Genomic DNA, 16162 nt, shown 5'->3' on the forward strand with positions numbered 1-16162 from the left:
ATGATAATGAACGGCCTCCTTTTTGAGTCATGTGCTTGTGTGTACATTTCAGTGTTTCTTTCTTCTATTCGACAATGACAACAACAGCATGTAAACAGCAGGCAAAGTGACGTAACGTAACGCTGACAAGATGTGGGGCGAATGAGCGGTGTAAACGCTGTGTGTGTGTGCGCGCGCGCGTGCGTGTGTGTGCGTGCGTGTGTGTGCGTGCGTGTGTGTGCGTGCGTGCGTGTGAAGGAAGCATGACAAAGACGAGCGGTTCTAACAGACAAAAGCTTACGATCTACGAACATGAGACGTAGAGAGGGGATTGGAAGAGGCACGCGCATTGTGGTGGTGGGTGGCGGTTGTGGTGGCAGCTCGGCGTCTGCTCACGGTTCAATGTCCTGCAGTTTTGCGAACCGGAGGAACACTTGCTCCAGCGTGGACTGGCTCAACGCATACTCGCTGATGCTCAGCTCGGTCTTGTGCTTCTCAAGCAGCGTGAAGACCTGCATACAACAGCAGCGATATGCGGACGCAGTGAGAGGTTGGCCCGGGGAACAAACACATTCGCACAACACAGCAGTAACAAGACCATACACAAGCTCAATCACACACGCGCGAGTGCATGTAACACACACGCACATGTAACACACAAACACAAACACACGCACACACACACACACACACTGACGTCAGCAAGGTCTGTGTCTGTGATTTCCAGCTGGTACGAGAGAAAGCCACTGAACGTTTCCTCCTGCTTTGCGTTGGGAAGATTCTCACGCACAAACGCATGCACGCGCTCTGTCGCCGCCGCCCGCGTTTTGATTTCCTGGTGTGGCCGTAACGGGTGGTGTCAGCATATGGCGTTGAAGAAGAGTGACGTGAGAAATATCACAATCGCGCGTTGGACACACACACACACACACACACACACATGCATACACACACACATACGCATAAACCACAGCAGACATGCCAAGTGTGGCAGCACGAAGTGTCGTCAATGGCAAACGCACAAGTGTGTAACCGGAGCCATATGTGTTTTTGAGATGCGTTGGGCTTCCAAAGCAGACAAGGCGGCCTGATGTCACAGCCGAGGTGTACAAAGCAGAGATGGCAAGGTGAGGAAGCTGCCAAGCCACACTGATAGTCACACACATGCACAGTCACACGCACACTTGTCTATCACAGACACACACACGCACACTTGTCTATACACAGGCACACACAGGCACACTTGTCTATACACAGGCACACACAGGCACACTTGTCTATACACAGGCACACACAGGCACGCACACACACACCACCCGTTTCGAACAGAAGCAGTGCGTGCGCACCTTTGACCATGATGGCGATCTTGTTACAGAGGGCCTCCGCCTCCTCCATGGAGTGCGTGGTGAGAACAGCGGCTGTTGAGCGCAGTCGGCGTTTGATGACATTCCACAGCACCCGCCGCGACTGAGGATCGAGGCCTGTGGGCACGCAGGCAGTCATGTGGTGTGTTGGGTTGGTGGAGACAGGGGGTGAGGCCATGATGCGTGACAATACACATTGCCCAACAACAACACCCAACAACACCCACGCCAGCAACAACACCAGCCCCTAGCAACATCAACACTATTATCATCGGCACGGACCAGCCGTGCCTTGTGCACATGTTGTTGCCGTCAATCACTCACCCGTGCTCGGTTCGTCGAGTAAGCACACGTCCGGGGAGTTGATGAGGGAGATGGCGACGCTGAGCTTCCGCTGCGTCCCACCAGAGAGCTGTTTTGCCTGTTTCTTCTCGTGCTCCTCGATGCTCAGCAGCGACAACTGCTTCCCTGCCACATGAAACCCATAAGCACGCACGCACGCACGCATGCACACGCACAGCGGTTGGCGTGTGAGGTGGCCATCAACAGCAGCGCGCTCATATGTCGTACCGACACACACACACACACACACACACACACACACAAGACAAAGAAGCGAACAACACAGAATAGCACAACCAAGTGACAGCGAGCACAAGAGGGGGTGTCCCAACTGACGTTTGAGGGCCTCGGCCTGGGCTGCGCTTCTGCCTTTGAGCTTCGCAAAGAACAGAAGGTGTTCCTCAGTGGTGATGTTGTCCCAAACCGCCGAAAACTGGGGACAGAAACTGCACATGGCGCACGCGCGTGAGGAAGCGATTTGTGTGTGTGTGTGTGTGTGTGTGTGTGTGTCTGTGTGTGTGTGTGCCTGTGTGTGTGTGTGTCTGTGTGCCTGCGTGTCTGTGTGTCTGTGTGCGATGTGTGTGTGTGTGTCTGTGTGTCTGTGTGCGATGTGTGTGTGTTTGTGTCTGCAAAGCAAGCTTCTACAGACTGGGTCACGATGGCAGTCACAAGCGCTCAAATGTTCATTGTTCGCCATTGATGCGAGCTCTCACCCCATGTGCCGCATCGCCGCCCACTTCTGCGTCTGGAGGTTTTGTCCGCACACAAACACATCACCGGACGATGGGACCTCTTCGCCTGTGACGCAATCGTTGCAAGCACCACCGCAGCAGTTTGTGAGTCAAACATAAACGCAGGCACGCAGGCACGCAAGCATGCAAGCACGCAAGCATACAAGAATCACAATCCCCCTCCCCCATACACACATACATACACACACGCACGCGCGCATGCACGTAAATCCCTCACAGCACCACCATCACGCACCTGTAATCATGGCGATGGTGGTTGTCTTGCCGGCGCCGTTCGGGCCGAGCAGCCCCAACACATCGCCCCGGTTCACGCCAAAGCTGGAGTTGCGGACGGCAACGAACGACGACAGCTGCGCTGAGGAGCAGAGCCCCCCACCAGACACAAACGTCTTTGACAGCCGCTGGACACGCAGCAGGTCCGCGTCGCCTGTTGTCGCAACACGCGCGGCCACACACCGCTCGCGCTCGTGCACGACATCGTCGTCTTCCTTGATGCCAAGACGCTCCAATTCAGCGCCTGCAGCGTCGTTGTCGCTGGCAACGTCCGAGATGGCAGACCCGAAACACATGTTGCTCAGGCGACGCCTGTTGTTGATTGCGTAAAGCATGGCAACCTCCAACACGATGGACGCAACCATGATGAGCAGCGTCGGCGAGACGTTGTTGTCAATCGCCCAGTAGTCTGAACCACGAACGTTGCAGGGAGGAGAAGGTGTGAGGATGAGGGTCACGAGAGGGCATGAAGCAACACAAACATCAGCACAACACGAACAAAAGCGCAACACGCACCGCTGTCATCACCAACAACAGGTATTTTTCACAACAGGTTCACCCAACAACGTCACCCCAACAACAGCTTAACCACCACCATCACCACTACCACCATCACCACCACCATCACCATAACGACCACCACCACCACGACGACAAGGAACAGTCGCCAGCACCTTTGGCGGTGGCGTGCGGGTGATCCGGGTTGAAGCTGGCGATGGTGTGCAGACGGAACATGTAATACAGGGCACCAGAGAGACTGTAGGGTGGGAGCACGATGCAGAACACGTAGTGGAGGATGAGGGCAACATTCGACTGCCCCAGGCCGTCCACTGTTCCGACGATGATGAAGGGGATGAAGCCAAGGAAGTTGTTGAGGGGCGGGAACACCGACTGGCACTGTTTACGTGTGTATGAGAGGTTGAGTTGGTCATGGAAGGATGTAAGAGGACGGGAAAGGGCGGGTGGAAAGACATGGCAAGAAAACAAAAATATGGCATGTTTGACACACACACACACAACACACCACAACACAACACATCACAACACAACACAACACACCACACCATACCACACACCACACCACACCACAACACAACACAACACAAAACAACACACCACAACACAATGTTAACAAAGCAAAACAAATAAACGATCGCTCGTACCGTCTCTGCGTTGGAGAAGAGGTAGCTGGCGAGGAATGCAAAGAGGATGGTGAGCGGCATGTAGACGATGCACAGGATGATGAGCAGTGGCAGGCCTGGTCCAGTTAGCGGCTCGACATTCGCGGCAACAGTGACGATGATGGCAAACACCACCGACACGGAGAAGATGGACAGGGAGCGAAGCATGTCTGCCAGCCAGTAGGCGAGACCGGACACACCAGACACCTCCAGCAGGTGCTGCATCTTCGACTCGCGATCCTTGACAGCGTTGATGGCAAACCCGCCGGGCACAACGCTCAGGCCAATGCCAATCAGCAGGACCGTGTAGAAAATGGTGGAGTCCCACTCCAGTTGCCGTTTCGGCGGTAGCGGGTGTGATGCTGCCTGCACTTGCACGTCGATGGAGCCGAGGAAGCTGTTGCCCACCTGCGCCACATACGCTGCTGGGCTGTGCACCATCGTCGTGTTGTAGAACAGCGTGACGTTGGTGTCGTTGCTGCCGCCAAGCGCATCGAATGCACAGGCGAATCCTCGCATGTTCTGTGTCAGGTAGCCATCATCGCCCTGCAGTGTCACGTTGGCAGGGAGCACGAGCGTGGACGCGTGCGAATCGGCAAAACCGCTCGACGCATTCAAGCGCCGCGCAAATGCACCGCTTGGATCAACAATGGGAACGCGGAGGCCGGCCATGTCCGAGTACTGCGATGGTGACAGGTCAAACAGCGGCTGCGTCTCGGAGGTGTTGCTGGTTGGTTTGGCAATGACAGTCAGGGACACAACCAGGAGCACAGCGGGCACGACGACTTGGAAGAAGAGCGCACGCCACTCGCGCAAGCTCTGCTTGGCACGCACCACCATCAACGCGAGCACCACAGACCACATGCCCACGGGACCACCACCGTCGCCATCACTGGTGAACGTGTCTGCTTGACGCGAAGAGCCACTAGTGCTGTTGCTGCTGCTCAGTAGCGGCACACGCACGGATCCAGCGCCGTTAACACCGTTGTTGCCATCATCCTCTTCATCCTCGTCATCCTCGTCATCCTCGTTGTTGTTGCTGCCACCGGTGTGCGCGTGCGCGGTGTTGCGGTGGAGTGGAAGCGTGTCTGTGTGCGACTCGCCCTGTGGCGCGTTGATGCTCAGGGATCGTGCCTTGTCCAACAGCCCGCCTACAATCCCACTGCCACCACCGGCACTGCTTTCATGGTGCTGGTGGTGTGCGAGGGCGAGTGATTCCTCTTCTTCCTTCCACTGCTCTTCTTCTGCCATGCGTTCGTCTTCAATGCGCTGCAGGCGAACAAACACTTCCTCAAGCGTCGTCATGGACACGCCAAACGAACGCAGCCCGAGCGCCTGTCGCTGCTGCGAGAGCGACTGGAAGAGTGGACCGAAATTCCGCGTCTCCGCATGGGGCAGCGCGTATGACACCTCCGTGGTGGAGGACTGGCTACTCTCTGGGACGACACTCTGCACGTGTGTGGACACCAGTTCCGTAACTGCTGTGTGATCGAAGCTGGCGTCCTTTGCCACGTGGAGGTGATACCCCACGCCATACCGCGACTTCAGGAACAGGCTGTAGTGAGCGTGTGTGTGTATGTGTGTGTGTATGTGTGTGTGTGTGTGTTGGGGGGAGGATAGCGTGAGGTACATGTGAACACGCACGTGACGACGACAAGTTGCATGAGGAGAAGTTGTGACGCAACATTCACAGCACTTTCATCAAACTGCATACGACTTACTCCATGACAAACTTTTCAAAACACACACTAGCACACACACACACACACACACACACACACACACACACACACACACACACACACACACACACACACACACACACACACACACACACACACACACACACACACACACACACACACACACACGCACGCACACACACACACACACCTTGAGCCGACGCACTGCACGCGGCCGTGACTGAGGATTGCCTTTCTGTCGGCGAGGATGTCAGCCTCCTGCATGTAATGTGTCGTGAGGAGCGTCACGCGGCCCGCGCGCTTGCTCTGCAGCAGCTCCCACAGCTTTCGTCGTGAATACGGGTCCATGCCGGATGATGGCTGCAAGATGACGAGAACGGAGCATGGGGTGGATACGTGGACGGGGGTGGTGAGGGTTGCTCCAACACGCGCACACGGCTTGAGCATACGTGGACGCACGCTCATGCACACACACACACACACACACACACACAATCATGCATACAAACGCAGACACACACATGCATACAAACGCAGACACATGCGCACGGAAGCAAACCTCGTCCAAACACAAGATTTGCGGGTCGCCTGTCATCGCAGTGTGTGTGTGTGAACATGTGAGTGGAAGTGTTGCTGACAGTGCATCAATCACATGAAAACTCAGCCATAACCAACGATAGGCGCGAACAGCCCTCACCTCCCGCGTCCTTCCACACACCCACCCACAACACACCCACAACACACACACACACACACACACTCTCTCTCTCTCTCTTTCTCTCTCTCTCTCTCTCTCTCTCTAAGTCTCACCGAGAAGCGCAATGCCAACAGAGAGCTTCCTCTTCTGCCCGCCACTCAGATTGTCCGTGTGTGTGTCTGCTTTGTCGCTGAGGTCGATCTCGCGCAGCAGCGATGCAAACGTGGCCTCATCCCTGCTTGCACCCTTGATGCCGGAGAAGCTACCACAATGTCAATGATGGTGATGATGGTGATGATGGTGATGGTGATGGCGTTGGTGGAGGAGGACAGGGTGAACGAAGGAAATAATGTGTGTGTGTGTGTGTGTGTGTGCGAATTAGGAAGAGGACAAACACACGATTGCGTGAAAAGCATTCGTTTTCATACCACGCCAATATGTCGCATTCACACGCACATTTCGAGATGTTCCTTTACGGTGAGCTTCTCATAGAGGACGTCGTGTTGCGGGCACACCCCCATTGCGTTTCGCATCGCATCCTGCCCGGCGTCCGAACACAGGTCCAGGCCATTCACGAGCACACGACCCTGTGCATGGTTTGAATCGTATTTTGATGTGTTCGTGTGTTCGTGAATGCACGTGTGTGTGAGTGTTCGTGAATGCACGTGTGTGTGAGTGTTCGTGAATGCACGTGAGTGAGCGAGTGTGTGTGGGTATGTGTGTGTGTGTGTCTGTCTGTGTGTCTGTAAGGTACGCTCAAAGAGTCCACCCATCACGCACACATAAACAAACACACACACAAACGCACACAAACACAAAGCAGTCACGATCTCGGTTACTCACACGCGATGGCTGTCGCAGCCCTGTGATGATGCTATGCAGTGTAGTTTTGCCTGCAGGAAAGGCAAAATGAAACATATGAAACACGGGACGGCCTTTGGTTCTGCACAGAAACGAACAACGAGCTGGCAATGCGTGCATGTGCTTGCAAGCAAGAAGCAGACGTCAAATTGCCCTCACCAGCGCCGTTGTGTCCGAGAAGACCAAAGATTTGCCCTTCGTACAATCGAAGCGACACGTTCGTGAGCGCAGGCCTGAATACGCGCACAAGACAACATGAGTCAAGGGTGAGATGACGTGAATGCTCTCGTGCAGCATTGACACAAGACGCTGGTTTGCGTGCCTGCAAGCACGAGTTACAGCGGCTCACCTGTCTTTTGTGGAGTATGATTTACCAATGTTTTCGATTCGAATGACGGCTTCATGGTCCGCCATCACATCAGACTCATCCTCGCGATCGCCTGAAACGGGACAAGTGACAAGAGGAAGACGGGTGGTGATGTTCGAAATGTGAGCGAGGATAGACATGTGCGTGTGTGTGTGTCTGTGTGTGTCTGTGTCTGTCTGTCTATCTGTGTGTGTGTGTGTGTGTGTGTCTGTGTGTGTGTATGTCTGTCTGTCTGTCTGTCTGTGTGTGTGTGTGGGGGGGGGGGTCTGCCTGTGTGTGTCTGTGTGAGTGTGTGTGTGTCTGTCTGTCTGTGTGCGTGTGCAGGAGATACGCCGCACCTTCCAGCACGAGCTGCTCGTCGCTCAGGGGAGAAGCGCGGGTGGCGGGAGTGCCGCTGGTGACGGTGATGGTATGAACACAATGGAGATGCCATTGCAATTGGTATCATGCAGTGGCGTGAGTTCCCAAACGCGCACACTCGCTTGCAAAAGCGCATTCGCGCGCGCGCACACACACACACACGCGCACACGCACACGCACACATGCACACACGCACCAGAGCATGGACTTGATGCTGTGCACGAAGAAAAGTGGAGACTTGGTTGGTCCGTTTCCTGCCATTCACACGCATATGCATGGACGGAAAGCGTAGCGCATCAACAACGACGACCGCAGCATCCATCACGCCGTCTCTTTACCAAAACAACCACAACCACCACGAGCTGCAGATGAACTGACATCGTCTTCCCACCATCACCATCACCTCCACGATCCCCCCATCACCATCATCATCATCATCACCGCTGCGGCTGCTGACCTGGCACGACGGCATCGAGGTACCAGGCGAGGACGAGATAGAGGACCGAGTCGATCAGCATCCTGACCAACGCAACACGCGAACCAACACAGCATGCACGGGAGGCACCTCAAGGTGAGATGCAAGGCGAGAAGTTGATGGAGCATGCGCAGATACACACGCACAGAGACGGTGAAGCAGACAGACAAACACAATCCACAACCCACACGCACACTTGTATACACACACGCACACACACACGCACACACGCACGCGCACTCTTGTACACACCCACACACACACGCGCACGCACACACGCACACACGCGCACGCACACACGCACACACACGTTTTGGAACGGGTGCACGGATGCACACACAATCCCTGCTCCTCCCCCCCCCCTCCTTTCCTCACATGATGACGGCGCTGAAGACGGAGTATTGGCCGCGTGTAAACGAGTTGAAATTGAATCCGCCCTCTTCATCCAGCGTCAGCATCTGCTCCAGCGCAACAGCAGCGGCACACGGCGACACGAGCGACACGCCGTACTTGGTGGCAGCGGAGACAGCCTTGTTCTTGAGACCGAAGATGACCAGCGAGATGAGCGTGTTGGACAGCGAGCCGGCGACGCCAGCCACCTGAATAGTAAAGATTGGGGAGGGGGGTTGCATGTGATTTGCGTGTGTGTGTGTATGTGTGTATGTGTGTGTGTGTGTGTATGTGTGTGTGTGTGTATGTGTGTGTTTTCAGGAGTGAGAAAGCTGTGCACATGGTACAGCACAAGAGCTTTTGCAGGTCTCAACCACGACACACACACACACACTCACACACACACACACACACACACACTCTCTCTCTCTCTCTCTCTCTCTCTCTCTCTCTCTCACACACACACACACACACACACACACACACTTGCGTCATCCCACGCCACAATGCAAAACCAGTGCCGGCACCTTGCTCTTTGAGAAGAATGGCGTGAAGACAAACGCGAGGGTGGTGACGGAGAGACTGTACGCATACAGCACAATGAACACTGCGATGAAGTTGCTGTTCTGCAGCACGCCCACGAGCACGTTGATGGCGGTGACGAGGAGACAGGGCACGATGAGCACCAGCATGTATGTCAGCAGCCACGACATCCAATATGCCAACGGCTTCATGCCCATCAGGTAAAATGCATCCTTGATGCCTTTCTCTGTACGTTGGCGATACATGTATGTGTGTGTGTGTGTGTTTGTGTGTGTGTGTGTGCTATGTGAGAGCCGACAGGGGTGGTCACAAACAAGTGCACACAATGCACAATAAACCACCACACGACACCACATCAACAGAACACCAACAGCCATCAAGCAACACTACGGCGCACCCTTTTCGGAGACAACGTTGATCATGAGGTATTGGATGATGGGGCTGAATGCCATGATGGTCAGGATCACGGCAGACACGCGGATACCGGCGTTTGCGTCCTCCTATGGACGGTGCAATGGGGCATGGAAGGGTCGACGTGAGCATGCCAGACGTTGTCGTGAGGGTGAGCGATCCCGCATTTCACATGCACACATTCACGCGCGCGCGTATACGTGCAAACACAAACACAAACACGCACACACTTGCACACACTTGCACACACATCACATCACACCACAACACATCACATCCGACATTTCATTCGCACCGAGAATGCGGGCAGGGGCATCATTGCGACATCGACGCGCGGAACAATTGACGGATCGCCGCCATTGAGGACGTGGTACGCATGTTGCAGACTGTGCTGCAGAAGAAGAAACCCAGACTGCCGGTACAGGTCTGTCGTTGGTTGTTGCGTTGTTGCATTGTTGCGTTGTTGGTTGTTGGGGAGGGGGGTGTTGGGGTGTTGATGAGTACGTGATGGAGATGGAGACACCGGGACAAAATTGATGCACATGCGCACACATACGCACATACACACACATACGCGCATGCGCACACGCGCGCACACACACACACACACACACACACACACACACACACACACACACACACACACACACACACACACACACACACACGAACCAGCGGAGCAGTCGGAGTTGTTGCGACAGTCGCCGAGGCCCGTGTAGAGCTTGTCCGAGTGCGGCACGCTGGCCACACCAGAGTCGATGGCAGAGGAGGTGGACTGCATGCGGATGGTGTAGTTGAAGGTGTTGCCGGGCTCAGTGTCAGGGAACACCACCGCAGCCCACAAGCTGTCTTGGTTGTGGTTGTACCACTCAACCAGATCATTCTCTGAAGCAAATGCGCGTGGCTGCGGGGCCAGCCACGGTGCGGAGTCTGCCAGCAGCTCAAGTGTCTTGTTGACGATGGTGTGTTGGCTCTGCGTGTGGGCAATGTATCCAAACACGCCCCCGGGTGTGATTGTCAGCATATCGGGCGCAAGCGGTTCTGGCATGTGCACGGTCTCTGCCGGAAAGTTGGATTTCTGCCATGTGTGTGTGTGTGTGTGTGTGTGTGTGTGTGTGTGTGTGTGTGTGTGTGTGTGTGTGTGTGTGTGTGTGTGTGTGTGCACGTGTGAGGGACGACGCCAGGCAGGTGCCAGGCCACTGAGGCGAACACGAAAGGGCTGACGCCAATCACAACACGCACGCACACACACGCACACACACGCACACACGCACGCACACACACACACACAATCTTGTACGCCTAGCAACACACAAGGTGATCACGTACCTCTGCTGCCAGGTTGATCAGACAGACGATGGCAGTCATGTACACTGGGAAAAACATCTGCGCAGAAGCGGCGATAAGTATGAGACGAGGGCACACAACAGTAGCAAGACCTGCAACAGATGCGCAGACGCAACAGAAGTGTAGTTCATCTCTTCAAAACGCACACGCACACGCGCACACAGCCCACTGCGTACCTCGAACATGGTCTGGCGACGGTTGCGGCGCTTGACAAGCACGTTCTTCTTGAAGAGCACTTTCGTCTGCTCCCACAGGGAGCCGATCCGTGCTCCTGCAGGCATCTTGCTACTGTTCCAGTTGTCAACACCAGGCAGTGCGGACGGTAACTGGTGCAGTCCACCAAGTGTGCACCACGACGCAGTGGAGGAGGAGGGGAGGGGGGCGACAGGTGGAGCAGTGAGCGTGTGCGCGTGTAGTGTGGGTCGTTGCTGGTCGTGGTTTGGAGGGAGGACAACACCCACAACAGCACACGTATGGGTGATGATGACTCATCAATGACGAGCGACGAGCGACGTGGACGCAACAACAACAACAGAGTGAACAGCAGCACAACACAACGCAGCAGCACACACGCGCGATGGCGACGACGACACGACGAGCACGTGCACTGCTCGGGGTCATCTTCGACCTTGATGGTAAGCCAGAGGGAGGCTTGTGTTTACGTGTGCATGTGCATGTGTGCATGTGTGTGTGCATGTGTATGTGTGTGTGTGTGTGTGTGTGTGTGTGTGTGTGTGTGTGTGTGTGTGTGTGTGTGTGTGTGTGTGGATGTGGGTGTGTATGTGTGTGTGTGTGTATGTGTCTGTGTCTGTCTGTCTGTCTATGTCTGTCTGTCTTTGCATGTGTGTGTGTCTGTGTCTGTGTCTACTTCTCCTGCTATGCTTTCTCACAAAGACAATTCAACCTCCCCCCCCCCCACACACACATACGTGCATGCAATTACAGGAACGCTGACGCGGCCCCATGCCATCGACTTTGCACGGATGCGGGCGCGGATAGGCGTGCCGAGCTCGTACACGTCCATCCTCAAGTACGTGAACACGTTGGAGAGCGAGGAAGCCCGCACCAAGGCCCTGGACATTGTGCTGGAGGAAGAGGAGGCCGGCCTGGACCGCATGCAGCTCAACACAGGGTTTGACGCCGTCTTCAGCACCATGCGCGACCTGCAGCTGCGCGGTGCCATCTGCACCCGCAATACGGAGAGCGCGCTCGAGCGCTTCCGCGTCGTCCTCGAACAGGAAGGCCTGACACACCATGCGTCGCTCTTCGACCCGTGGCTTGCCAGGGACGCAACCTGCCCCGCCACGGCCCAAGCGCTGCAAAACAAGCCACACCCAGACCCGGCACACGCCACCCTCCGCACCTGGGGTATGCTGCTCTGCGATGACACGGCTGGCAACACAACCGACCCCAGCTATGAACAAAAGCAGGAGCAGCCCCAACCCCGGCACCAACTCCAACACCAACTCCAAGCAACTGGTGAAGGAACCGGTGTCCATGATGAAGAGCCCGCAGCTACGCACGCGTTGTCATCCCGGGGCACACGAGGCGAGGGTGATGTGGTGCAGGTGCAACAACAGCACCAGCACATGTCCACAGCAACTACCACAGCCGCCAACACCATCGCAGCCACCACAACAACGACGACAACGACGACCGGAAGCACTCGTGTCGTGCAGCACAGTTTTCATCGCCAGCACCCTGTCCTCTTCGTTGGCGACCACATTGATGACATGGTGTGCGGGCACAGCGCTGGCTGCCTCACGTGTCTGCTCACGAACGGCGAGGCGTTGAGCTGTGAACGGGTACGCGGCGTGTTGGCCAGTCCACAGCACGAGCCTGTCATCGACTTTGTTGTGGATGACGGACACGAGCTTGCGCAACTCATGCACGCGCTGCACACGGGCGACACGACGCTCCTTGACACGTTCGCACACCCACGTGACGAGCACAGATAGTGGCGCTATGTGTTGTTGTTGTGTGAGGATGTGGTGTTGCCGCTGTGAGTGAGCGAGTGTGTTGTTTTGTGTGTGTGTGTGTGTGTGTGTTGTTGTTGTTGCTGTGTGTGTGCTGTTGCTGTGTGTGTGTGTGTGTGTGTTGTGTTGTGTATGTGTGCGTGTGTGTTCTTGACTGCCTGTGCCTGCTTGCTCGCCTGTGGCTTTGGTGCACCGTGAGACATGTGGCAACTGCTGTTCATTTATTCGCATATGCAAGTGAATGCTGGCCATACACATCAACGTTGTAACAATGCAACATTGCTTATTCCACACGCACACATACACACAAACAGTTGTACACACACACACACACACACACACACACACACACACACACACACACACACACACACACACACACACACACACACACATGGACACGCAAATGCAAACGCTCCCCAGCAATCACGAGAGGGCGCACGCTGCCTCGTATGCTGGGTCATCATCATCGTGATTGTGGCCGTGTAATGCCTGCGTCACTGATGGCATTTCCCCAAGCACAGTCACAGCCCTTCGCCGCACCACTCGCACCTCCGCCACCACTTGCTGCTCCTCTTCCTGTTCCTGTTGCACATGTTGTTGCTGCTGCACATGTTGGTGTACACGATGAAGAGCTGTGCGTGTCTGCACAGCTCCCGTGCCGGCGTGCTGAAGGGCAGCAGCAGTGGTGTTGGTGTGGCTATCACCGGCTGTTGCGTTTGGAGTAACGGCGCGTGTGGACGCATCGCTTGATTTACCAGAGTCGGATGATGGCTGTTTCGGCAGCTGTCGTCGGGACCGTTGCCGTGGAACCATGCCCCTATTGTCATCACCTCCACCTCCATCACCTCCACCACCCCCACCACCTCCACCATCATCCGTGCCCGTTGCTGCTTGTCGCGGTGGTGTCTGCCGTTGGGTTTGCGCTTGCTGCGGCTGCTGCGGTAATCGACGCTGCTGCGTGCTGGCAAACCCTCGCCCGCCACTCGACTGTGACACAGGCTGTACTGTCGCTATTGCTCTGTGTCTGCTGTCACCACCGCCACTGCCACCACCGCCACCACTGTCATTGCCGTTGTTCTCGTCAGGTTCGCCTGTCCCTGTCCCATCACCCCTTGCACCCATAGGCGCCAGTGGGCTCGCATCCAATACTCGAACGCAGTCACAACCGCTGCTAGTGATCTTGTTGTTGTTGCTGCTGCTGCTGCTGCTGCTGCTGCTGCTGCTGCTGCTGCTGCTGCTGCTGCTGCTGCTGCTGCCGGGTTGTGCATCCACAGCCCTGCCATGCACGATCATGGACGGTGGTTGGTGCATCTGTACTGTTGACGGTAGTGGCGGCGAGGGACCCGTTGGTGACGATGGCACAGTCTTCGCCATCCTACCAACACCTCGACCACCCCCATCACCACGGTGCAATCGGGTTGCGTCGCCCGTGTGTCCGCCACTGCGCCGCTTCAACTTCGCTTCCGCCACAAGCCGCTGCCCGTCGAGCGAGCGCATGTCTTCCAGCGAGCACGCACGTGCCAGCGGTGATGGCACACTCTGTGACGCACGGGTGGACAGTGTACTGCGATGCAGCTGTTGCTGCTGTCTGTTTTGGCGCTGCTGCTGCTGCTGCTGGTGCTGCTGTTGTGATGGTTGCTGCTGCTGTTGTGATTGTTTTTCTTGTGTTGATCGCAGTTGCTGTGTGCGTATGAGCCAGGCACCGCCCGGCCCCTGCTCCTGCACCAGTCGCCCTTCAGACAGCAGCAGCGCGAGCGTGTTGCTAAGCTGCTGTGCTGCCGCTGTGCACTGCTCTTCGTTCGTGGGATCAATACCACGACGCCAGCACACGAGCGACTCGAGCGCCATCGCCGAAAGCGGACCGTGCGACCACACCAGCTCCTCCACATCCCGGCCTGACAGTGATGATGGGCAGAGAGGGGGGGTGGGGCAGGTGGGTTGGTCAGTTGCTCAGTTGGTGCGCACGAATGAATGTGAGCGCGCTCAAGCTCGAGAATAAGCAGAATATTGTGTTGCAGCACACACACGCACACACACGCACACACACACACGCACACACACACATACACACACACACACACAACACCTGCATGGCTGCTTGGCGTGTGTGGCGGTGCCAGTGCCGGGGATGATGGCGCACTGCCCACGAGCGCTGAACTCGACCGCCGCCGCTGCGCGTGTGCAATTTCGCGCAGAGAGACGGAACGGCGGCGAAGAGAGGGTGACGCGGCCCTGCTGGTGCTCCGGGATGCAAGGCGACTGGAACGGGGGATCATGATGGGTTCATGGGTTGGAGGGGAGAGGTCAGTTCGTGGTGTCATGTGAGCGTGTTCACAACGTGCCGAGAACAGCATGACATGTGGCGATACATCAACAGAGAACAATACGTGCATGTGTACGTGTGTGTATAGATGTGTGTATGTGTACTTATCTGTGATATGTGTGTGTGTGGATACAAACAACGCTGTTGTGTTGTGCATGCAGGCACCTGCGTGAGGGGCGGTGGTCGACGAAACGGAGCACGTGGTAGTCGCCCAGCTGGATGAGCATTCCGCTCTCCAAATCCACGCCGTCTGTCACGGGAACGCCGTCAACCAGCACCCGCGCATTCTCACTCCGACACTCCAGTCTGATGGAGGTGGCAAGGGGAAAGGTGATGGTGGTGGTGATGATGATGATGGTGATGATGATGGTGATGATGGTGATGATGATGATGATTCATGGTGATGATGATGATGATGATGATGATGATGATGATGATGATGATGATGATGATGATGATGATGATGATGATGATGATGATGATGATGATGATGATGATGATGGTGATGATGATGATGATGATGATGATGATGGTGATGATGATGATGATGATGATGATGATGATGGTGATGGTGATGATGATGATGATGATGATGATGATGATGATGATGATGATGATGATGATGGTGATGGTGATGATGATGATGATGATGATGATGATGATGGTGGTGATGATGATGATGATGATGATGATGGTGATGATGATGGTGATGATGATGATGATGATGATGATGATGATGGTGATGATGATGATGATGATCCTGATCATGATGGTGATGGTGATGGTGGTGGCGGTGATGATGATGATGATGGTGA

At 55.5% G+C, this 16162-nt stretch overlaps 3 protein-coding genes across 3 annotated transcripts in view; 1 reads left to right on the forward strand and 2 right to left on the reverse strand.

Moving 5' to 3' along the window:
* Nucleotides 1-51: 51 nt before the first annotated feature.
* PTSG_11760 (uncharacterized protein) lies at nt 52-11559 on the reverse strand. The gene is made up of 27 exons (XM_004997518.1): nt 11222-11559; nt 11028-11084; nt 10371-10776; nt 9994-10124; nt 9685-9787; nt 9272-9513; nt 8730-8953; nt 8337-8398; nt 8076-8133; nt 7858-7913; nt 7502-7592; nt 7312-7385; nt 7135-7184; nt 6748-6878; nt 6405-6553; nt 6154-6182; nt 5785-5954; nt 3874-5446; nt 3385-3607; nt 2673-3119; nt 2399-2483; nt 2022-2131; nt 1668-1811; nt 1326-1460; nt 1002-1066; nt 677-814; nt 52-491 (listed from the first exon to the last, which is right to left on the reverse strand). The coding sequence occupies exons 1-27, from the start codon at nt 11324-11326 to the stop codon at nt 372-374; spliced, it is 5178 nt and encodes a 1725-aa protein (XP_004997575.1). The 5' UTR covers nt 11327-11559; the 3' UTR covers nt 52-371.
* Nucleotides 11560-11622: 63 nt separating this feature from the next.
* Nucleotides 11623-13003, forward strand: PTSG_01596 (uncharacterized protein; the record flags this gene model as incomplete). Its single annotated transcript, XM_004997519.1, has 2 exons — nt 11623-11680; nt 11991-13003. The coding sequence occupies 2 exons, from the start codon at nt 11623-11625 to the stop codon at nt 13001-13003; spliced, it is 1071 nt and encodes a 356-aa protein (XP_004997576.1).
* Nucleotides 13004-14195: 1192 nt separating this feature from the next.
* The window catches only part of PTSG_01597 (uncharacterized protein), a gene marked incomplete at both ends in the record, with an annotated part of 7639 nt that continues 5672 nt past the window's right edge, over nt 14196-16162 (reverse strand). Inside the window, 4 exons of the mRNA XM_004997520.1 lie at nt 14196-14300; nt 14342-14919; nt 15111-15283; nt 15513-15653. Coding sequence (XP_004997577.1) covers nt 14196-14300; nt 14342-14919; nt 15111-15283; nt 15513-15653 — 997 coding nt within the window. The remainder of the gene's footprint in view (nt 14301-14341; nt 14920-15110; nt 15284-15512; nt 15654-16162) is intronic.

This window comes from Salpingoeca rosetta (assembly GCF_000188695.1).
Source record: "Salpingoeca rosetta unplaced genomic scaffold supercont1.3, whole genome shotgun sequence".
Lineage (NCBI taxonomy): Eukaryota > Choanoflagellata > Craspedida > Salpingoecidae > Salpingoeca > Salpingoeca rosetta.